The sequence below is a fragment of the Babylonia areolata genome, chromosome 27, assembly GCF_041734735.1.
Source record: "Babylonia areolata isolate BAREFJ2019XMU chromosome 27, ASM4173473v1, whole genome shotgun sequence".
Taxonomy (NCBI): domain Eukaryota; kingdom Metazoa; phylum Mollusca; class Gastropoda; order Neogastropoda; family Buccinidae; genus Babylonia; species Babylonia areolata.
In genome coordinates this window covers 1,109,353-1,135,335 of record NC_134902.1, presented here as the reverse complement: position 1 = coordinate 1,135,335, position 25,983 = coordinate 1,109,353, and the positions used below count along the sequence as shown (strand labels likewise).

At 43.9% G+C, this 25,983-nt stretch overlaps 1 protein-coding gene across 1 annotated transcript; it reads left to right on the top strand.

Moving 5' to 3' along the window:
* Positions 1 to 24: 24 nt before the first annotated feature.
* LOC143301372 (tetraspanin-7-like) lies at positions 25 to 25,983 on the top strand. Its single transcript, XM_076615614.1, has 7 exons — positions 25 to 202; positions 6,483 to 6,683; positions 8,863 to 8,937; positions 11,117 to 11,227; positions 14,504 to 14,725; positions 17,053 to 17,136; positions 22,987 to 25,983. Exons 1-7 carry the CDS (start codon positions 137 to 139, stop codon positions 23,134 to 23,136), a joined length of 909 nt encoding a protein of 302 aa, XP_076471729.1. The 5' UTR covers positions 25 to 136; the 3' UTR covers positions 23,137 to 25,983.

The window sequence follows — 25,983 nt, the reverse complement described above, 5'->3', positions numbered from 1 at the left end:
TTGTGGGCTGGATGACTGGATTGAGGTCAGACGGAAGTGAGCCCCCAAACAAAGTCTGCGATGTGGTGGTGGGGTGTGTTGTGACAGTGCTGTCTGCTCAGTGTTTGGACTTGGTCGTTGTTTGAACGAAGGCAAAATGCGGACCGATCAGAAGCTTTTTTGTCTCAAGTGTCTCCTTTCCATTTTCCTGATACTGTTATGGGTAAGTTTAATTTAATCTTTCACAGACGGAGACACCAAAGTATCACTGTCACACGGAACAGGTGATAACAACTGGAGCACATCGCTTGTGATAAGTTAGTTGCCAAATAAGCAGTAGATCCTGAAGCGATCTCTCAACAACACAATGACAACACACACAGTAGGGAACTTATCTTGCCTTCGAGAGAAAATCGTATAAATTATGTAAGTCCAGGAATTTCTAACAGGAAAGTTGGATATTGAATGGGGTTCGATTATCAGGGTTTGAAACAACTTGGGGGAGGGAGGGGGGGGGGATACATGTGCATCCCACTGTCCAGTGCATTGTCTTTTGACTTGAGTGAGCCATATAAAATGGGAACGGAATTAAAAAGCAAAATAAATACACAGTCCAACCATTTTATGGTTGTCACCTTATACTACTACTGTACAAGTTACAGCTCAAAACACCAAAAGTAAATTTTACAGGACAGACTGAGAGAGAACCCAAACTGTGGGTATATATAAACACACACACACACACACACACACACACACACACACACTGTGATAGACATACATGTTCACATTCAGTCAATGATTAACCAGATCAGTGTAAAGAGGTCTGGGAAAGAAAATGCTTATGACATGAAGATGAATAGTAAATGACAGGACCCATTTGATGTAGCTGAAACTGGTAACAGTAAAATAATCTCATGGTCTACCAAAGCACAGTTTGCAGTGGTAGTTTCAGTTTCTCAAGGAGGCGGCGTTGCATTCAGACAAATCCATACACACTACACAGCATCTGCTTTTGATCAGTTATGTAATGCAGTTTCTGTGTGACTGCAAGACAAAAACTTATACTTGACACTGACAGTCTTGAGTAATTATAACAATGCACATGAAATTGATGGAATGAATTCAGACACATATGTAATTATGTAATATGTAATGTGTACACATAGTCACACATAATAAACACTTGTTTCATCACAGTTCACACAGTTTAGTAACACCTTCACCAGAACTCAGTAGTTCAACTGGTTTAACTGGGATTTGATATCTGGAACACACACACACACATACACACACACACACACACACACACACACACACACACACACACACACACACACAATGTAGACCAGTCTTATACCTAAGCTGCAGTCTTATAATAACTAATCTACAGAATTACCCAGTTTAAACAAGATTTATTTTCAAGACTTGAATTTTGAAAGAACAACAGTAGTAATAATTAATGTTGATGAATTATCAGTATTATTATTAATCATAGAAATCTACAAACATAATTTGAAATATTATCAGATATTTTTTATTGGTTATTATAACTGTAATTATTGTTGAATAACTTGATTTTGCTCTACAATCTTCACTGTTTAAGTGTTTTAAAGTGTTAAAAACAAAGTGTGTAATGACTGGAGGTGGCCATCCGTGTTGATAGAGTATGAGTCTGACTTCTCTTTTTAGTTTAGGGAGAAAACAGCAGCCAGCCTGAGCCTGTTGTTATCAGACAGACAGAGATTGAAGGTATCCATACAGTTTACAAACTGTACATGTAGCTCTGCATTCTCTTTGATGACAAGCTCAACTGGAAGCAGAATACAGATCTGTATGGTGCTGTCATAGAAAGTTCACACCCCTCTGTTGTGTTAAGAAAACTTGAGATTTTAACATGAAACAGTATCTCGAAAAAAAAGAGTTTATTCTTCTGCTGTCTGAAGTGTGTTACCTTTTGGCCTTACCTTGTCTTACCTTTCAGCCTTCTGAAGAAGATGGCAGATGGTTAAGATGCTCATCTGTCAGTACAGAGTCTGTGAGGGTGTGGGTTCAGATCCTGCTCTCGCCCTTTCTCCCAAAGTTGACTGGAAAATCAAACTGAATGTCAGGTCATTTGGATGAGACGATAAACCAAAGTACCATATGCAGCAAGCTCTGAATAAGAACTCAGCGCAATGACAGTATTGTCCTCTGGCAAAATTCTGTAGCAGAAATCATACACAAATATGAATGCACTCAAGGCCTGACGAAGTGTGTTGGGTTATGCTGCTGGTCAGGCTTCTGGCCAACAGATGTGGTGTAGCGTATATGGATTTGTTTGGACGCATTGATGCCTCCTTGAGAACTGAAACTGAAAGTGAAGCTGAATTGGCCATACCTGCTGGGTTACAATGTAAAGAAGGCAAAGGTGAAATAGATAATGAAGTGAAGAAGGCATGAGTAGTATATAATATATGTAGACAAGACAAAGATGATATGAATAAAGAAATGAAAAAGGCACGAGTGGTTATAACTTATATATATGTAAACAAGTCAAAGGTGATATGGATAATGAAGTGAAGAAGGCAGGAGTGGTTATATGTATGTAATATATATATAATTATATATATATATATATATATATATATATATATATATATGTATATATAATATATATATATATATAATATATATATATATATATATATATATATATATATATATATATATATATATAATGTAAATAAGACAAAGGTGACATAAATAGTGAAGTGAAGAAGGCAGTGGTGGTTATATATGTAAACAAGACAAAGGTGATATGAATAATGAAGTGAAGAAGACAGGGGTGGTTGTGAATAAAGATACAGTTGATACGAGGGAGGACCAAAGCACTCTCGCCACACCATACTAGCAGTACTATACAACAGATGGTAGACAAACTGACTGACATTCTACAAGACGAGACACCCCCATTGAGAATAGATTTTGACAGTCGACTGATTGACTGCAAAGTGCAATGCCAGGTAGAGAGCACTAAGGGCGATGACACAGATCTCTGTATACATGTATACATTAACTGGTTTGTTCCACAAACCATCTCTCTGTTTTGCAATGATAGAATAATAGACTAGAGTAAGCTGAATGAACACAATGTGTGTGTGTGTGTGTGTGTGTGTGTGTGTTTTAAAGCCTGTTTTCTTCTCATGCTTTTGTGTGCATGTGTGTGTGTGTGTGTGTGAGTTTTAAAGCCTGTTTTATTATTATGGTGTGTGTGTGTGCGTGCGCGAGCATGTGCGCATGTGTCATGAAAGATAGAGAGGAATTGTGTTTCAGGTTTTGTGCTGTACATGATGTTTGTTGTTTTGAATATGTGTGCTTATGCCATTATACAATCATGATTTTTGTTGTTACCATTGGCTTTTGTAGGATTCTTTGTGTTGGACTCTGAGCAGGCAGGAAAGTTCACCTGTGTGGGATTAATGTGGTGATAGTGTATTGTAATATATTGTGTTGTGATCATTTATATGGGTGTATTGAAGCATTCCTTGAGTGGGTCCCAACGGGAGGAGGGGTGGGTATGGTCAGACTGGTGTTTACGATAGATCAGTGAAACTAGGCTGAGGGCATTTTTATTGTGTGGACTTAGTGGTTCTTGGATAGTGTGTGGGTGAGGGAGTGGGGGGTGGGGGGGTTGGGGGCGGGGGTGAGAAAGGAAGGGAGTGTCAGAAGCAGTGTGTTTTTCTTGCACTGAAGCAGAAGGCTGGAAGGCATTGTGTGCTGAGCACAGCCACATGGGGAAGCACTCAGAGTGGAAAGGCTCACAGCCAGTCACACTGTTTTCCCCGCATGACTCATACATCCACACACACTCCCTCTGGCCTGTCTGTCTTCACACACACACACACACACACACACACACACACTCACTCACTCACTCACTCACTCACATGCAGAGACACACACACACGCGCACGCGCACACACACACACACACACACACACACACACACACACACACACACACACACACACACACACACACACATACACACATGCGCGCGCACACACACACACACACTCACTCACTCACTCACTCACTCACATACAGACACACACACACACACACACACACACACACACACACACACACACACACACACACACACACACACACACACACAGACTGACAGTGACACACACATACTCAGTGTACACACACACACACACACACACACACACACACACATGTTTTTAACTGCACCCTCGCCCACTCTGTGGTAAGTACTTAAAGTAGGTCCCCAAGTCACAGACTCTCATACTAGTGTCTATATATATATAAGTGGGGGCTTGTAGAACTTTGTATTGACTCAGTGATGTCTGCTGTCACTTTTATTGTTGTAAACTTGTATAATTATGGGTTGTGCTATCAAAGTATTTCTGTGTTGTCCATTCCCATATTTACTTTAGAGGCAAAATGACACTTCATGAAATTACACTGCAGTATCTGTACTGGTATATATATATTTTTTTCTTTTTCAGATGTGTGAACTAAGTTCAACAATAGATTATAATTTATATAATATTTTCAACACACAAGAAGTGTGATTTGCATTTCTACAATGACAGTTTTGGGTTGTGGATCTAAAAAAGCAAGTTATTTAAACATTGTATGGTCATTATGTATTTTTCGTTGTTGTTTTAACTTTAAACTGTGTTCTGTTGTTTCCCCCCAGTTTGTTAGGACATCACACCTGACCAGTTTGTAAGGACATCACATTGTTAGGACATCACACCTGACCAGTTTGTTAGGACATCACACCTGACCAGTTTGTTAGGACATCACATTGTTAGGACATCACACCTGACCATTTGTTAGGACACCACATTGTTAGGACATCACACCTGACCAGTTTGTAAGGACATCACATTGTCAGGACACCACATTGTTAGGACATCACATTGTTAGGACACCACATTGTTAGGACATCACATTGTTAGGACATCACACCTGACCAGTTTGTTAGGACATCACATTGTCAGGACACCACATTGTTAGGACATCACATTGTTAGGACACCACATTGTTAGGACATCACATTGTTAGGACATCACATCTGACCATTTGTTAGGACACCACATTGTTAGGACACCACATTGTTAGGACATCACTCCTGACCATTTGTTAGGACACCACATTGTTAGGACACCACATTGTTAGGACACCACATTGTTAGGACACCACATTGTTAGGACATCACTCCTGACCATTTGTTAGGACATCACATTGTTAGGACATCACACCTGACCAGTTTGTTAGGACACCACATTGTTAGGACATCACACCTGACCAGTTTGTTAGGACACCACATTGTTAGGACATCACACCTGACCAGTTTGTTAGGACATCACATTGTTAGGACACCACATTGTTAGGACATCACACCTGACCATTTGTTAGGACACCACATTGTTAGGACATCACACCTGACCAGTTTGTTAGGACATCACATTGTTAGGACATCACATTGTTAGGACATCACACCTGACCATTTGTTAGGACACCACATTGTTAGGACACCACATTGTTAGGACATCACACCTGACCAGTTTGTTAGGACACCACATTGTTAGGACATCACATTGTTAGGACATCACACCTGACCATTTGTTAGGACACCACATTGTTAGGACATCACACCTGACCATTTGTTAGGACACCACATTGTTAGGACATCACACCTGACCAGTTTGTTAGGACACCACATTGTTAGGACACCACATTGTTAGGACACCACATTGTTAGGACATCACATTGTTAGGACATCACACCTGACCAGTTTGTTAGGACACCACATTGTTAGGACACCACATTGTTAGGACATCACACCTGACCAGTTTGTTAGGACACCACATTGTTAGGACACCACATTGTTAGGACATCACACCTGACCAGTTTGTTAGGACACCACATTGTTAGGACACCACATTGTTAGGACATCACACCTGACCAGTTTGTTAGGACACCACATTGTTAGGACACCACATTGTTAGGACACCACACCTGACCAGTTTGTTAGGACACCACATTGTTAGGACACCACATTGTTAGGACATCACACCTGACCATTTGTTATGACATCACATTGTTAGGGCACCACATTGTTAGGACATCACACCTGACCATTTGTTAGGACATCACATTGTTAGGGCACCACATTGTTAGGACATCACACCTGACCATTTGTTAGGACATCACATTGTTAGGACACCACATTGTTAGGACACCACATTGTTAGGACATCACACCTGACCAGTTTGTTAGGACACCACATTGTTAGGACATCACACCTGACCAGTTTGTTAGGACATCACATTGTTAGGACACCACATTGTTAGGACATCACACCTGACCAGTTTGTTAGGACACCACATTGTTAGGACACCACATTGTTAGGACACCACACCTGACCATTTGTTAGGACATGTACCCCACCTGACAGTTCCTTCCCTCGGTGTTTGCAGCTGATGGGCAGCGCGGTGTTTGGGGTGTTGCTATGGTTACGGCTGGACTTCTGGACCAACGAGTACCTGGAGGTGGACAAGTCGTTGGACCGTTACCTGATCCTCATCTACGTCAGTCTGGTGGACGGAGCGCTCATCCTCGTCTTCTCCGTCATGGGGCTGGTCGGAGGGGTCAAGGGATTCAAGTGGTGCCTGGTGGTGGTCAGTATTTATGTAGATATATCTAAATATTTTATATATATCCTTGTTATGTTTATTGGTTGGGGGAATTTAGGGATTCAAGTGGTGCCTTGTGGTGCTCAGTATAATACATGTTAATTGTTCTTTAGTTTAACGTCTTTTCACTGTAAGTGATATTAGACGAGGGTGGGAAAAAAATCAAGTGGGAGGAATGGGAGGGGGGGGGGGGAATTACTGTGTACGCATGCGAGTAAGTGAAAGTGTGTGTGTATGTGTGTGTGCGTGCGTGTGTGTGTGTGTGTGTGTGTGTGGGTGTGTGCATGTGAGTGTGTGTGTGTGTGTGTGTGTGTGTGTTACATATAGAAAATGATTGATTGAAGTTTTGTTAAAAAAAAACAAAAAAACCCAACAAACAAACATAACAATACAACATATTTCTAATGAAAAACTAACAACTATAACAACATGTTAATTGTCATGTCTACTTGTGCTGTAGACAGTACAGTTAGCATTATGGGCTGGTCGGGGGATAAAGGGATTCAAGTGGTGCCTTGTGGTGCTCAGTATATATATGTACACACTGCCATGACAGCCAGGCAGTGACACACACTGTACACATTGTCAGGCAGTGACACACACTGTACACACTGCCATGACAGCCAGGCAGTGACACATACTGTACACATTGTCAGGCAGTGACACACACTGTACACAGTGCCATGACAGCCAGGCAGTGACACATACTGTACACATTGTCAGGCAGTGACACACACTGTACACACTGCCATGACAGCCAGGCAGTGACACATACTGTACACATTGTCAGGCAGTGACACACACTGTACACACTGCCATGACAGCCAGGCAGTGACACACACTGTACACACTGCCATGGCAGCCAGGCAGTGACACACACTGTACACATTGTCAGGCAGTGACACACACTGTACACATTGTCAGGCAGTGACACACACTGTACACACTGCCATGACAGCCAGGCAGTGACACATACTGTACACATTGTCAGGCAGTGACACACACTGTACACAGTGCCATGACAGCCAGGCAGTGACACATACTGTACACATTGTCAGGCAGTGACACACACTGTACACAGTGCCATGACAGCCAGGCAGTGACACACACTGTACACATTGTCAGGCAGTGACACACACTGTACACACTGCCATGACAGCCAGGCAGTGACACATACTGCACACATTGTCAGGCAGTGACACACACTGTACACAGTGCCATGACAGCCAGGCAGTGACACACACTGTACACATTGTCAGGCAGTGACACACACTGTACACACTGCCATGACAGCCAGGCAGTGACACATACTGCACACATTGTCAGGCAGTGACACATACTGTACACAGTGCCATGACAGCCAGGCAGTGACACACACTGTACATGTGGCAGTGGGTTGGGTCAAGAGGTGTGGGTGAGAGGTAGCTGTGTTCATCACTCTGTTGACTCTCTTCTTCCAGCTTGTTCCTACGGATGTGTCAGTCTAGGGTAGGGTATAGGATTTGCTGTGTCTGTTAGTCACTGTGTTTGTTGGTTTGTCTGCCGGTATGTCTGTCAACCTGTCTGTCTGTCTGTCAGTCTGTGTGTATGATGTTGTTTTGTCTGCCTGTCAGTCTGTGTGTGTGTGTCATGCTGTCTGTCAGTCTGTGTGAACATCTCTTATGTCTGTCAGTCTGTGTGTATGTTTATGTTGTTTGTGTGTGTGTCATGCTGTCTGTAGTCTTTTATGTCACCCTGTCTATGTGTCAGTCTGTGTGTATGTCTGTCTGTCTGTCTGTTTGTCAGTCTGTGTGTATGTCATTCTGTCTGACTGTCAGTCTGTGTGTATGTTGCTCTGTCTGTCTGTCTGTGTGTATGTTACCTTGTGTCTTTTGTCAGTTTGTGTGTCTGTCATTCTATCTGACTGTCAGTGAGTGTCAGTGTGTGTGTGAATGTCACTCTCTCTGACTGTCAGTCGGAGTGCGTCACTGAATGTCTGTCTGTCAGTCCATGTGCAGCATAAACTAGGTTACTCTGTTATCACTAGTATACTAATACCAGTCAAGCAAAGCAGTGCATGTCCACACACCCTGTGGTGTTGGTGGGCAAGGTGTGATGTGTGATGTGCTGAAGACCAGTACACAACACCAGAAACACTAGCTCCCTGACTGTGTGTGTTGTGCAGTACCTGGTCCCCCTGTGTTTGGCATTTGGACTGACCCTGGCCGGCAGTGTGTACGGCTTTGTCTATCGTGAAGAGGTGAGTTTTCAGCGTGTACGGCTTTGTCTATGATAAAGAGGTGAGGCTTTAGCATATATGGCTTTGTCTATCTTAAAGAGGTGAGTTTTTAGTTTGTACAGCTTTTGTCTGTCATAAAGAGGTGAGTTTTTAGTTTGTACGGCTTTGTCTATCGTGTAGACGTGATTCTCCAGTGTGTTCGGCTTTGTCATTCACAACAACGTTATGGCTTAGGCAACCATGTTTCTGTAACAACCAGTTTGACCAATTAATCTGAACTGGGATTTGTGCATGTTCGGTGAGGTTTTTATGGTTTGTCTTTTTTCCCCTCTGTCTCCATGAAAGTAAAAATGATTTTTCTTGTGAATGTAATAGGCATTGGTCAGTTGCAGAAGGTGCTTTCTCCTGTTGACAATGACTACATCAATTGCCAGTTGGCAGAACCCATGGCAACGAGAGTGTTGTCCTCTGGCAGAATTCTGATGAAGAAATCCACTCTGATAGGTACACAGATATGATTTGCATACACTCCAGGCCTGAGTGCATTGGGTTATGCTGCTGGTCAGGCATCTGCCTAGCAGATGTGGTGTAGTGTAAATGGATTTGTCGGAATGCAGTCTGCCCAGCAGATGTGGTGTAGTGTAAATGGATTTGTCGGAATGCAGTCTGCCCAGCAGATGTGGTGTAGTGTAAATGGATTTGTCGGAATGCAGTCTGCCCAGCAGATGTGGTGTAGTGTAAATGGATTTGTCGGAATGCAGTCTGCCCAGCAGATGTGGTGTAGTGTAAATGGATTTGTCTGAATGCAGTCTGCCCAGCAGATATGGTGTAGTGTAAATGGATTTGTCGGAATGCAGTCTGCCCAGCAGATATGGTGTAGTGTAAATGGATTTGTCGGAATGCAGTCTGCGCAGCAGATATGGTGTAGTGTAAATGGATTTGTCGGAATGCAGTCTGCCCAGCAGATGTGGTGTAGTGTAAATGGATTTGTCTGAATGCAGTCTGCCCAGCAGATGTGGTGCAGTGTAAATGGATTTGTCTGAATGCAGTCTGCCCAGCAGATGTGGTGCAGTGTAAATGGATTTGTCAGAATGCAGTCTGCGCAACGGATGTGGTGCAGTGTAAATGGATTTGTCGGAATGCAGTCTGCCCAGCAGATGTGGTGCAGTGTAAATGGATTTGTCGGAATGCAGTCTGCCCAGCAGATGTGGTGTAGTGTAAATGGATATGTCGGAATGCAGTCTGCCCAGCAGATGTGGTGTAGTGTAAATGGATTTGTCGGAATGCAGTCTGCCCAGCAGATGTGGTGTAGTGTAAATGGATATGTCGGAATGCAGTCTGCCCAGCAGATGTGGTGTAGTGTAAATGGATTTGTCGGAATGCAGTCTGCCCAGCAGATGTGGTGCAGTGTAAATGGATTTGTCGGAATGCAGTCTGCCCAGCAGATGTGGTGTAGTGTAAATGGATTTGTCGGAATGCAGTCTGCCCAGCAGATGTGGTGCAGTGTAAATGGATTTGTCGGAATGCAGTCTGCCCAGCAGATGTGGTGCAGTGTAAATGGATTTGTCGGAATGCAGTCTGCGCAGCAGATATGGTGTAGTGTAAATGGATTTGTCGGAATGCAGTCTGCCCAGCAGATATGGTGTAGTGTAAATGGATTTGTCGGAATGCAGTCTGCCCAGCAGATGTGGTGCAGTGTAAATGGATTTGTCGGAATGCAGTGATGCCTCCTTGAAAACTGAAACCGAGTGACAAGCTAAAACATGCTGTTTCATGACGTAATATGAACTAAAGACACTGGCGTGCTGTGAATGTGAAGACGTGGCTTTGTCGATGCATATTGTGTGAAAGGTTGATTTTGTTCATATGATGTAGTGAGATTGTCTTTTGATATGTGTTCAGCCTTTTGAAACAATTCTTTGTGAATACATTTTGTGTGAAAGGTTGATTTTGTTCAAATGATGTAGTGAGATTGTCTTTTAATATGTGTTCAGTGTTTTTAAACAGTTTTTTGTCAATACTTTTTGTGTGAAAGGTTGATTTTTTTCATATCATATGTAGGGAGATTGTAACATATTTTCTTTATGAATATTGTATGGTGTGTTTTATTGTGTGCATGTTTGTGTGTGTGTGTGTGTGTGTGAGCTGTGTCAGTGGTTACACTTACAGCTGTCAGTGAATGCTGTGTGTGTGCTTACAGCTGCGGAACACGATTGCGAAGAACGACCTGATCGAGATCGTGGTGAAGGAACGCTACACTGGAGAATCCATGAACAGGTTCACCCGCGCCGTCGACATCATGCAGTCAGAGGTCAGAGTTCAACTGTGTGCCGTGACATCGAGGTCGTCACTGATTGTCTGTGTCAAAACATGTATCTGTTGATGATGAGAAAGAGCTGTGATGTCTGTGTCACCACATGTATCTGTTGATAATGAGAAAGAGCTGTGATATCTGTGTCACCACGTGTATCTGTTGATGTTGATGAGAAAGAGCTGTGATATCTGTGTCACCACATGTATCTGTTGATGATGAGAAAGAGCTGTGATGTCTGTGTCACCACATGTATCTGTTGATGAGAAAGAGCTGTGATGTCTGTGTCACCACATGTATCTGTTGATGAGAAAGAGCTGTGATGTCTGTGTCACCACATGTATCTGTTGTTGATGAGAAAGAGCTGTGATGTCTGTGTCACCACATGTATCTGTTGTTGATGAGAAAGAGCTGTGATGTCTGTGTCACCACATGTATCTGTACATGATGAGAAAGAGCTGTGATGTCTGTGTAGCCACATGTATCTGTTGTTGATGATGAGAAAGAGCTGTGATGTCTGTGTCACCACATGTATCTGTACATGATGAGAAAGAGCTGTGATGTCTGTGTAGCCACATGTATCTGTTGTTGATGATGAGAAAGAGCTGTGATGTCTGTGTCACCACATGTATCTGTTGATGATGATGAGAAAGAGCTGTGATATCTGTGTAGCCACATGTATCTGTTGTTGATGAGAAAGAGCTGTGATGTCTGTGTCACCACATGTATCTGTTGATGATGATGAGAAAGAGCTGTGATGTCTGTGTCACCACATGTATCTGTACATGATGAGAAAGAGCTGTGATGTCTGTGTCACCACATGTATCTGTTGTTGATGAGAAAGAGCTGTGATGTCTGTGTCACCACATGTATCTGTTGATGATGAGAAAGAGCTGTGATGTCTGTGTCACCACATGTATCTGTTGATGATGAGAAAGAGCTGTGATGTCTGTGTCACCACATGTATCTGTTGATGATGAGAAAGAGCTGTGATGTCTGTGTCACCACATGTATCTGTTGTTGATGAGAAAGAGCTGTGATATCTGTGTCACCACATGTATCTGTTGATGATGAGAAAGAGCTGTGATGTCTGTGTCACCACATGTATCTGTTGATGATGAGAAAGAGCTGTGATATCTGTGTCACCACATGTATCTGTTGATGATGAGAAAGAGCTGTGATGTCTGTGTCACCACATGTATCTGTTGATGATGAGAAAGAGCTGTGATATCTGTGTCACCACATGTATCTGTTGATGATGAGAAAGAGCTGTGATATCTGTGTCACCACATGTATCTGTTGATGATGAGAAAGAGCTGTGATGTCTGTGTCACCACATGTATCTGTTGATGATGAGAAAGAGCTGTGATGTCTGTGTCACCACATGTATCTGTTGTTGATGAGAAAGAGCTGTGATGTCTGTGTCACCACATGTATCTGTTGATGAGAAAGCTGTGATGTCTGTGTCAGCTCATGCATCTGTTCATGATGAGAAATAGCTGTGATGTTTTTGTTACTGAATCTTTGAGAACTGTTCCTGTCCTCAGAACTGGAAGTTGAGAAGGAAATACTTGTTTATGTGTTGTCAGCGAGAGCGAATGTATGCATGTGTATGTGTTGTTGGAGAGTGTGAATGTATGCATGTGTATGTGTTGTTAGAGAGTGAGAATGTATACATGTGTATGTGTTGTTAGAGAGTGAGAATGTATATATGTGTATGTGTTGTTAGAGAGTGAGAATGTATATGTGTATGTGTTGTTAGAGAGTGAGAAAGTATACATTTGTATGTGTTGTTAGAGAGTGAGAAAGTATACATTTGTATGTGTTGTTAGAGAGTGAGAAAGTATAAATTTATGTGCGTTGTTAGAGAGTGAGAAAGTATATGTGTGTGTGTTGTTAGAGAGTGAGAATGTATACGTGTATGTGTTTTTAGAGAGTGTGAGAGTGAGAATGTTCGTGTGTGTATATGTTGTTAAAATGAGGTGATAGTTTCTTTTCTCTGTATTGAAACTTCCTGTCTTTTTTCTGTTTGTTCAGCGTTCATGGACTGTGACCCCTGTGTTGACTCTGAGTGTGATTGGGCTTTTCTGTGTTGGACTGGTTTTACTGTCCATGTAGGCATACATACAGCATTTGTTTAGGTGTGAATGCTGGGTGTTTCATGATTGCGTTGGTGTTGTCTCCCATTGTTCAGGTTGTCCCCCGTGTTGTCTGTCCACAGGATGCTGTGGCGTTGTTGTCTCCCTTTGTCCATGTTGTTCCCCTTGTTGTCTGTCCACAGGATGCTGTGGTGTTGTTGTCTCCCTTTGTTCAAGTTGTCCCCCTCGTCTGTCCACAGGATACTGTGGTGTTGTTGTCTCCCTTTGTTCAAGTTGTCCCCCTCGTCTGTCCACAGGATACTGTGGTGTTGTTGTCTCCCTTTGACCATGTTGTCCCCCTTGTTGTCTGTCCACAGGATGCTGTGGCAGTGTTGTCTCCCTTTGTCCATGTTGTTCCCCTTGTTGTCTGTCCACAGAATGCTGCGGTGTTGTTGTCTCCCTTTGACTATGTTGTTCCCCTTGTTGTCTGTCCACAATGCTGTGGTGTTGTTGTCTCCCTTTGACCATGTTGTTCCCCTTGTTGTCTGTTCACAGGATGCTGTGGCAGTGTTGTCTCCCTTTGATCATGTTGTCCCCCTTGTTGTCTGTCCACAGGATGCTGTGGTGGTGTTGTCTCCCTTTGACCATGTTGTCCCCCTTGTTGTCTGTCCACAGGATGCTGTGGTGGTGTTGTCTCCCTTTGACCATGTTGTCCCCCTTGTTGTCTGTCCACAGAATGCTGTGGTGTTGTTGTCTCCCTTTGACCATGTTGTTCCCCTTGTTGTCTGTCCACAGAATGCTGTGGTGGTGTTGTCTCCCTTTGACCATGTTGTTCCCCTTGTTGTCTGTCCACAGAATGCTGTGGTGTTGTTGTCTCCCTTTGACCATGTTGTTCCCCTTGTTGTCTGTCCACAGAATGCTGTGGTGGTGTTGTCTCCCTTTGACCATGTTGTTCCCCTTGTTGTCTGTCCACAGAATGCTGTGGTGTTGTTGTCTCCCTTTGTCCATGTTGTTCCCCTTGTTGTCTGTCCACAGAATGCTGTGGTGGTGTTGTCTCCCTTTGACCATGTTGTCCCCATTGTTGTCTGTCCATAGGATGCTGTGGTGTTGTTGTCTCCCTTTGACCATGTTGTTCCCCTTGTTGTGGTGGTGTTGTCTCCCATTGTTCAGGTTGTCCCCCTTGTTGTCTGTCCTCCAGTTGGGATGCTGTGGCGGGGACAACCCACTGGACTACACGGATTCCAACTGGTACCGTGCCATCCCAGAGTACCGGGAAAACATGGCGCCGTTGTCCTGTTGCCAGGACTACCACCGCTACGAGGGCAGCGCGTCCACCAACAACAGACACAACTACTGCCCCATTTGGCAGCCATTCCAGCCAGGCCAAGACAAGTACTACAATGAAAAGATTCACAGAGAGGTAAGGACAAGTACTACAGTGAAAAGATTCACAGAGATTTAAGGACCAAGTACTATAATGAAAAGATTCACACACAGATAAGGACAAGTACTACAATGAAAAAAAAAGATTGGTAAGGACAAGTACTACAATTAAAAGATTCACAGAGATTTAAGGACCAAGTACTACAATGAAAAGATTCACAGAGATTTAAGGACCAAGTACTACAATGAAAAGATTCACACACAGGTAAGGACAAGTACTACAGTGAAAGGATTCACAGAGAGGTAAGGACAAGTACTACAATGAAAAGATTCACAGAGATTTAAGGACCAAGTAATACAATGAAAAGATTCACAGAGATTTAAGGACCAAGTACTAGAGTGAAAAGATTCACAGAGATTTAAGGACCAAGTACTACAATGAAAAGATTCACACACAGGTAAGGACAAGTACTACATTCAAAAGATTCACAGAGATTTAAGGACCAAGTACTACAATGAAAAGATTCACACACAGGTAAGGACAAGTACTACAATGAAAAGATTCACAGAGATTTAAGGACCAAGTACTACAATGAAAAAGGACCAAGTACTACAATGAAAAGATTCACACACAGGTAAGGACAAGTACTACAATGAAAAGATTCACAGAGAGGTGAGGACCACATCCACAGAGGTAAGGACAAGTACTACAATGACCACATTCACACAGAGGTAAGGACAAGTACTACAATGACCACATTCACACAGAGGTAAGGACAAGTACTACAATGACCACATTCACACAGAGGTAAGGACAAGTACTACAATGACCACATTCACACAGAGGTAAGGACAAGTACTACAATGACCACATTAACACAGGTAAGGACAAGTACTACAATGACCACATTCACACAGAGGTAAGGACAAGTACTACAATGACCACATTCACACAGAGGTAAGGACAAGTACTACAAAATGACCACATTCACACAGAGGTAAGGACAAGTACTACAATGACCACATTCACACAGAGGTAAGGACAAGTACTACAATGACCACATTCACACAGAGGTAAGGACAAGTACTACAATGACCACATCCTCAGTAGTAAGGACAAATACTACAGCGATCACATTCACACAGAGATAAGAATGATGATGTTTGTTTCAGGAATGTAGAACAGTGATGCTGTGTGTTACAGTGACATAGAACAGTGATGCTGTGTGTTACAGTGACATAGAACAGTGATGCTGTGTGTTACAGTGACATAGAACAGAGTAATGCTGTGTGTTACAGTGACATAGAACAGTGATGCTGTGTGTTACAGTGACATAGAACAGTGATGCTGTGTGTTACAGTGACATAGAACAGAGTAATGCTGTGTGTTACAGTGACATAGAACAGAGTAATGCTGTGTGTTACAGTGACATAGAACAGTGATGCTGTGTGTTACAGTGACATAGAACAGAGTAATGCTGTGTGTTACAGTGACATAGAACAGAGTAATGCTGTGTGTTACAGTGACATAGAACAGAGTAATGCTATGTGTTACAGTGACATAGAACAGAGTAATGCTGTGTGTTACAGTGACATAGAACAGAGTAATGCTGTGTGTTACAGTGACATAGAACAGAGTAATGCTGTGTATTACAGTGATGTAGAACAGTGATGCTGTGTGTTACAGTGACATAGAACAGAGTAATGCTGTGTGTTACAGTGATGTAGAACAGTGATGCTGTGTGTTACAGTGACATAGAACAGTGATGCTGTGTGTTACAGTGACATAGAACAGTGATGCTGTGTGTTACAGTGACATAGAACAGAGTAATGCTGTGTGTTACAGTGACATAGAACAGAGTAATGCTGTGTGTTACAGTGACATAGAACAGAGTAATGCTGTGTGTTACAGTGACATAGAACAGTGATGCTGTGTGGTACAGTGACACAGAACAGAATAATGCTGTGTGTTACAGTGATGTAGAACAGAGTGATGCTGTGTGTTACAGTGACATAGAACAGAGTGATGCTGTGTGTTACAGTGACATAGAACAGAGTAATGCTGCGTGTTACAGTGACATAGAACAGAGTAATGTTGTGTGTTACTGTGACATAGAACAGAGTAATGCTGTGTGTTACTGTGACATAGAACAGTGATGCTGTGTGTTACAGTGATGTAGAACAGTGATGCTGTGTGTTACAGTGACATAGAACAGAGTAATGCTGTGTGTTACAGTGACATAGAACAGAGTAATGCTGTGTGTTACAGTGACATAGAACAGTGATGCTGTGTGTTACAGTGACATAGAACAGAGTAATGCTGTGTGTTACTGTGACATAGAACAGTGATGCTGTGTGTTACAGGGATGCAGAACAGCCCTGGTCAGCTTTCTGGAGAAGTACATAGTGGTGGTGGCGGGCATCGTCATCACAGCCGGCGTCTTACAGGTCAGTTGCCTGTCTGTCATTTAGTGTGATCACAGTACATCACATCATTAACCTTGTCTGTCCACAGGAAAGAGTCATTTAGTGTGATCACAGTACACCACATCATTAACCCTGTCTACAGGAAAGAGTCATTTAGTGTGATCACAGTACACCACATCATTAACCCTGTCTGTCTACAGGAAAGAGTCATTTAGTGTGATCACAGTACATCACATCATTAACCCTGTCTGTCTACAGGAAAGAGTCATTTAGTGTGATCACAGTACACCACATCATTGACCCTGTCTACAGGAAAGAGTCATTTAGTGTGATCACAGTACATCACATCATTAACCCTGCCTACAGGAAAGAGTCATTTAGTGTGATCACAGTACACCACATCATTAACCGTCTGTCTACAGGAAAGAGTCATATAGTGTGATCACAGTACATCACATCATTAACCCTGTCTGTCTACAGGAAAGAGTCATTTAGTGTGATCACAGTACATCACGTCATTAACCCTGTCTGTCTACAGGAAAGAGTCATTTAGTGTGATCACAGTACATCACATCATTAACCCTGTCTGTCTACAGGAAAGAGTCATTTAGTGTGATCACAGTACACCACATCATTAACCCTGTCTGTCTACAGGAAAGAGTCATTTAGTGTGATCACAGTACATCACATCATTAACCCTGTCTGTCAACAGGAAAGAGTCATTTAGTGTGGTCACAGTACATCACATCATTAACCGTCTGTCCACAGGAAAGAGTCATTTAGTGTGGTCACAGTACACCACATCATTGACCCTGTCTGTCCACAGGAAAGAGTCATTTAGTGTGATCACAGTATGTCACATCATTAACCCTGTCTGTCTACAGGAAAGAGTCATTTGGTGTGATCACAGTACATCACATCATTAACCCTGTCTGTCTACAGGAAAGAGTCATTTAGTGTGATCACAGTATGTCACATCATTAACCCTGTCTGTCTACAGGAAAGAGTCATTTAGTGTGATCACAGTACATCACATCATTAACCCTGTCTGTCCACAGGAAAGAGTCATTTAGTGTGATCACAGTACACCACATCATTAACCCTGTCTACAGGAAAGAGTCATTTAGTGTGATCACAGTACATCACATCATTAACCCTGTCTGTCAACAGGAAAGAGTCATTTAGTGTGATCACAGTACATCATATCATTAACCCTGTCTGTCTACAGGAAAGAGTCATTTAGTGTGATCACAGTACATCATATCATTAACCCTGTCTGTCTACAGGAAAGAGTCATTTGGTGTGATCACAGTACACCACATCATTAACCCTGTCTGTCCACAGGAAAGAGTCATTTAGTGTGATCACAGTACATCACATTAACCCTGTCTACAGGAAAGAGTCATTTAGTGTGATCACAGTACACCACATCATTAACCCTGTCTACAGGAAAGAGTCATTTAGTGTGATCACAGTACATCACATCATTAACCCTGTCTGTCTGCAGGAAAGAGTCATTTAGTGTGATCACAGTACATCACATCATTAACCCTGTCTGTCCACAGGAAAGAGTCATTTAGTGTGATCACAGTACATCACATCATTAACCCTGTCTGTCTACAGGAAAGAGTCATTTAGTGTGATCACAGTACATCACATCATTAACCCTGTCTGTCTACAGGAAAGAGTCATTTGGTGTGATCACAGTACACCACATCATTAACCCTGTCTGTCTACAGGAAAGAGTCATTTAGTGTGATCACAGTACATCACATCATTAACCCTGTCTGTCCACAGGAAAGAGTCATTTAGTGTGATCACAGTACATCACATCATTAACCCTGTCTGTCTACAGGAAAGAGTCATTTAGTGTGATCACAGTACATCACATCATTAACCCTGTCTGTCTACAGGAAAGAGTCATTTAGTGTGATCACAGTACATCACATCATTAACCCTGTCTGTCTACAGGAAAGAGTCATTTGGTGTGATCACAGTACACCACATTAACCCTGTCTGTCTACAGGAAAGAGTCATGTAGTGTGATCACAGTACATCACATCATTAACCCTGTCTGTCCACAGGAAAGAGTCATGTAGTGTGATCACAGTACATCACATCATTAACCCTGTCTTTCTACAGGAAAGAGTCATTTAGTGTGATCACAGTACATCACATCATTAACTCTGTCTACAGGAAAGAGTCATTTAGTGTGATCACAGTATGTCACTTGCCAGTGTCGTGTCTTCCAGTGATCTCTTCCCAGGTTCGGTAGTCTGTCCAACCCTGGCATTGAAGTCCCCGAGAACAGTGAGCTTCTCTGACTCGTTGCCATCGTAGAGGCCCTCTGGAAGCTCTGTGAGTTTACTGGCAGTGTGAGATTTGATGGAAAATCCCTCGCCTGTTTCTCGTCGTTCAGCGCTGCTGTGACCACTCCAGAAGAACGTGTATCCACCACCACGTTCTGTAAGCTGGACGTGTCTGCAAGGCGCGTTTCGCTGAGAGCTGCTGTGTCCATGTTGTAGCGAACTAGCTCTTTGGCAACCAGTGCAGTTCTCTCTGGTCAGTCTGCCTTGATGTTATCCAGTAGAGTTCTCACGCTCCATGTGCCAAGGTTGAGCACCATCACTTCTTTTTTGTTGGTCTACCGCTATATGGGATCCCCACCAGCCGCAGTAAGCTGGCCAGGGAGAAGTGAAGCAGGCTATGTTTGAGCCACCTTTTCTAGCCCCTTCCTCCATGAGGGTGAGCAGAGCGATCCCAAAGAGGGCTGCTCAGACACCCAGGGTGCAACCAAACTCCGCTGCTGCTTCCATCCAGTAGAGAGCAACCCTATGACCTGGGCCGCCTGAGTGCAGGTTTGTGACTACAGCTTCCAGTGTATCCGCACCTGCTGCTTCACCACTCCCCCATCACCACGGGACCTGAGGTGCTGGACTTGGGTTAAAGTCGGGGAGAGTTGCGCGGGTCGTCAGCCTCACTCTTTCGTCCCAGCCTGTCTGGACCCAGTGGCAAGACATAGTCAGGACAGCTGGAGATAGGTCAGGATGCAGAGGATGGCCAGCAGTGTTCTGCGTGTCTCATTGCGCCCTTTTAGCGCTCCACGGCGCTTTGCTGAGAATCCCCTTTCTGCCCGTTGAACCAATGATGGTTTCTTCCATGCAGTCCACTGAATCCAGGTCACACTCTAGGTAGACAAGCCCTAAATGTTGTGGGTCCACAGCAGTTCTTGCAGTGTGCTCGCAGGTCTCCCTACCCACTGTTGGCATCCTCATCCGCCATTGCAGCCACTGGGAGATGTCTCCTGCCTGCTCCACTGTTTGGATGACCTCTTTGAATTTGACCCATACATGGGGCTGGTTGGTGGGCGACAGGGCGTATCCACACACCGGTGGGCCATGTACGCTGCACGTTATGTACAGGGGGCCAGCAACCACCTCCCTTAAGCCATCTGTAATGATGTGCCAAATCTGGCAGTGACTAGCCCTCTCCAGATCGGACTTCGCGACAGGGCGTATCCACACACCGGTGGGCCATGTACGCCACATGTTATGTATAGGGGGCCAGCAACCACCTCCCTTAACCCATCTGTAATGATGTGCCAAATCTGGCAGTGACTAGCCCTCTCCAGATCGGACTTTGATGTAGGGTTTACTTCCCACAGCAGGTAGTACTGGGTTCCATGGTTACCAGTAGCAGAGAAGAGCCCCTGACCTGACACTTGCATAGGGACAGACCACCAAACATGGGAAGGGATCGTTGGAAGATGTGGCTCTGGCAGGTGTAACAGCAACAGCCTTGTGCTCCTCAAGACGTGGGCCACACATGACCTTGTCATCACCAACACCCTGTTCCGCCTACCCACCAGCAAGAAGAGATGTATGCACCCTCACTCGAGGCACTGGCATCTTATAGACTACGTCATCACCAGGAAGAGGGACAGGCTGGAAGTCAGGGTGACGAGAGCCATGTGTGATGCTGACTGCTGGACTGACCACCGCCTCATTGTGTCCAGGTTCAGGCTTCGCATTCCGCTGATGAGAAGACCCCAAGGTCAGAAGACTGCAAACAGGCTGAATGTCTCCAAGCTGAAAAGCAGCAAGGTTGCAGAAGAACTCGCTGACGACCTTGAAGGCAGACTGCCAGACACACCACAGGAAGACGGGATCAGCGTTGAGGAACAATGGATGTCCTTCATGACGCTGTCTACACTACTGCCCTCCAACATCTCGTACCAGTATCCTGAAAACATCAAGACTGATTCAATGAGAATGATGAAGAAATACAGGCACTGAAAACAGAAAAATCAACTGTTCAGAGCGCATGAGAACAACCCCACCACAAGCAAGCGGAGCCCAGTCCTCCGGCTCCTCACCCCTCCTCAAGGCAGATGGGACGCAGCTGCTGACAGAGAAGAAGCAGATTCTGGAGCGTGGGCTGAGCACTTCAACAACGTCCTCAACTGTCCTGCCAACATCAACGACAAGGCCATTGCTTGCCTGCCCCAGGTAGAGATGAACGAGGACCTCGACACCATCCCCACAGAAGATGAAGTCAGGAAGGCTGTAAAGCAACACTCCTGTGGCAGAGCACCAGGATTCAATGCAGTCCCTGCTGAGGTGTACAAAACAGGAGTCCCTGCCATGATGCAAAAGCTGACTGAACTCTTCCAGTCCATGTGGAATGAGGGACAAATCCCAAAGCAGCTAAAAGATGCCATCATAGTCCTTATCTACAAGTGGAAAGGCAACCGCCAGTCTTGCGACAACCACCGAGACACCTCCCTTTTGTCCATTGCTGGGGACGGGCGCAATAGCCGAGTGGTTAAAGCGTTGGACTTTGAATCTGAGGATCCCGGGTTCGAATCACGGTGACGGCGCCTGGTGGGTTAAGGGTGGAGATTTTTACGATCTCCCAGGTCAACATATGTGCAGACCTCCTAGTGCCTGAACCCCCTTCGTGTGTATATGCAAGCAGAAGATCAAATACGCACGTTAAAGATCCTGTAATCTATGTCAGCGTTCGGTGGGTTATGGAAACAAGAACATACCCAGCATGCACACCCCCGAAAGCGGAGTATGGCTGCCTACATGGCGGGGTAAAAACGGTCATACATGTAAAATCCCACTCGTGTACATAGGAGTGAACGTGAGAGTTGCAGCCCACGAACGCAGAAGAAGAAAAGAGAAGAAGAAGAAGAAAGTCCATTGCTGGAAAGATTCTGGCCCGTGTCCTGCTCATCTGCCTTCTCCAAAATCTTGAGCAAGGTCTCCTCCCAGAAAGCCAGTGTGGCTTCCGTGCTGAACATGGGACTGCGGACATGATTTTTGCTGTGCGCCAAATCCAGGAAGAATGCCAGGAGCAACACAGCGACCTCTTCATGACCTTTGTCGATGAGACCAAGGCTTTGGAAACAGTCAGCAGAGAAGGCTTTTGGAAGATGATGGAGAAATTTTCTTTGGATCAACGGTGGTGGGAGGAGGAAAGAGAGCTCAATGAAGAACAGAGGCGATATTTTGGCATTGATCTTGTGATGTGTGACATGTATAACATGATGAGTGATGTGTACATGATGTGTGACATGATGTTATATGATGTGTGTACATGTGTGACATATGGACATGTTTGATGTGACGTGTTGATGATGTGTACATGATGTGTTGTCATGACGCAGCTTGTGTGTATCATCCTTGTGTCGTGTGTCAGTGTGATCCACTTTGCTCAACAACCTGTTCATGATGTGTACATGATGTGTTGTCATAACACAGCTGGTGTGTATTGTCTTGGTGTCGTGTGCGACCCATGTGCTCAACAAGCTGTACATGATGTGATGTGTTGATGATGTGTACATGGTGTGTTGTCATGACACAGCTGGTGTGTATCATCCTGGTGTCATGTGTGATCCACGTGCTCAACAAGCTCTACGTCCCCCAACCTGACGACATTGTCTACGACATGGCACGCAATCAGGAGAAGTCGCCCTACCCTTCCAGGGGAGACTACCGAGACTACTACGCCTGAGGAGGCAGACAACTCTTCTTCTTCATCGCTCTGCAGGACTGCGTGGTCCTCACACGTCGTTCACCACTTGTGGTCTTTGTTTGGGGATTTCCCACAGTTAGTTCATCACACGTCATTCACCACTTGTGGTCTTTGTTTGGGGATTTCCCACAGTTAGTTCATCACACGTCATTCACCACTTGTGGTCTTTGTTTGGGGATTTCCCACAGTTAGTTCATCACACGTCGTTCACCACTTGTGGTCTTTGTTTGGGGATTTCCCACAGTTAGTTCATCACACGTCATTCACCACTTGTGGTCTTTGTTTGGGGATTTCCCACAGTTAGTTCATCACACGTCATTCACCACTTGTGGTCTTTGTTTGGGGATTTCCCACAGTTAGTTCATCACACGTCATTCTCCACCTGTGGTCTTTGTTTGGGGATTTCCCACAGTTAGTTCATCACACGTCATTCACCACTTGTGGTCTTTGTTTGGGGATTTCCCACAGTTAGTTCATCACACGTCATTCTCCACTTGTGGTCTTTGTTTGGGGATTTCCCACTGTTCATTTCAGACACATAAAAAAAGAAATGATTGTCATTTCATGTTCATCGTGACCACCACTACTGTGTGACTGTGTTGTTTTGTGGGTTTGTTTCTTTTTTGATTGTGGCATTTTGAATAATGATCATGTAATGCACCCATGTAAGTTTGTGCTGTTGTTGCGAATGAAATGGGATTTCATATTTCTGGGATTTGTTGGTTTATGGGTTCTGTAGCAACACTAATGATTATGTAAAAACTAAGTTCTTGCATGCACTCTAAAAGTACGTTTAATGACTTCGAAATTGTTGTAAAAAAAATAATTGTAAACTGAGAGGGACACTTTTTACATGATGTGAAACATGAAAGGCCATTTCATCAGCAGTGGAGTGATGGCCTAGAGGTAACGCGTCCGCCTTGGAAGCGAGAGAATCTGAGTGCGCTGGTTCGAATCACAGTTCAGCCGCCGATATTTTCTCCCCCTCCACTAGACCTTGAGTGGTGGTCTGGATGCTAGTCATTCGGATGAGACGATAAACCGAGGTCCTGTGTGCTAGCATGCATTTAGCATTTAACGCACGTAAAAGAACCGACGGCAACAAAAGGATTGTTCCTGGCAAAATTCTGTAGAAAAATCCACTTCGATAGGAAAAACAAATAAAACTACACGCAGGAAAAAATACAAAAAAAAAAAAAAAAAAAAGGGTGGCGCTGTAGTGTAGCGATGCGCTCTCCCTGGGGAGAGCAGCCCGAATTTCACACAGAGAAATCTGATGTGATAAAAAGAAATACAAATACAAACACCATTAGTATCAAACCCTTGACAGGGAAAGCTTTGAGAACATATAACTGTGGGCACGGTTTCTGTTCCTCCTTTGCTGTCAAGGTCAGGAAAATGCTGCGCATGAGTTGAAAGAAAACTGGGACAGTAGTATTTCAGATAAATCGACACCAAATACAGACTGTTTTAAAAAGCTAGTTTTCCCGTCACCATTGAGTTAGGGAGTGCAAACATCAGAGTTGTGGAACTGTCTGCGTTGTGAACAGATAGATTTGCAAAGTACGTTGTGTTCCATATCCCGAGCTTTAATGTAAATCATACCCATCATGTGATTTTGCAGCCACTGTCCCTGGGTATGCAGGCAGAGAAATTTGTGAATGGTATTGCATTGGCCTTCATGATTGTCAGTATGTTTCGCTGGTAAAGGAAATTTATTATGATATCACATTAGCCTTCATGATTGTCAGTATGTTTTGTTGAGAAATGTGGAGTGAGTGTTGTGTGGTGTGGAGGGGTGTGGGTGTGAGAGGTGTAACACCATGTACTGAACATGGACCACTGACGGCGTGTGTGTGTGTGTGTGTGTGTGTGTGTGTGTGATTCTTTCTTTAATTTAATGTTTTCACTTGTGATCAGACATTAGATGTGTATGCATGCATGTGTGTTCTTGAGTGAATAAAATGGGGAATATCCAAAGAAAGGCTTAATTAGAACAGTGCAGTCAGATTCCAGTAAATGTTAAAATGTGATATCAAATAACAATTTTTGAAACAATGAGTGCAGCACTGCATGAAAGTCGGGCGACAGACAGTGTGCAGTCAACACCTAGTTTCACCTGGAGCAGGCTTGTAGGAAATAATTTGAGTGGAGTGATGGCCTAGAGGTAACACGTCTGCCTAGGAAGCGAGAGAGAATCTGAGCACGCTAGTTCGAAACACAGCTCAGCCGCCAATATTTTCTCCCCCTCCACTAGACCTTGAGTGGTGGTCTGGGGCCGGTTGCACATGTCACAAGCTGTACAGCTAAATCGCTTAGCTGTACAGCTAAAATCGGGAATTCCCTGCAAGCGACGCTAACTGGGTTGCACAGGTCCAGTTATCTCTAGCTCCCCAGCTAATTTAGCCCCCCAACTTTAGAGGTGCTCGCAGCAGCTCTAAATCTCTTAGCTGATCAGCTAAATGTGTGTCAACATGGCTGGATTTATTCATCAATATTTTTGGGAGAGAATACAAAGAAGAAATCGAGTCTTCAGAGAACGATTTAACCCTCTTCAACAACTTGATGATGCAGAACTGTATTCACGCTACCGTTTTCGAAGGCCAGACATCCTCAGGATTGTTGATTTGTTGAGAAATGACTTGGAATTTGACATCCGAAGACGAGATACATTATCAGCAGAAATGCAGGTACTTGTAGCATTGCGTTTCTATGCGTCTGGAAGCTTTCAGAATGTGGTAGGTGACACTGTGAATGTGCATAAGAGTACAGTGTCCAGAATAGTTCACCGTGTATCTGCAGCCTTGTGCCGACATGCCAGGGAGT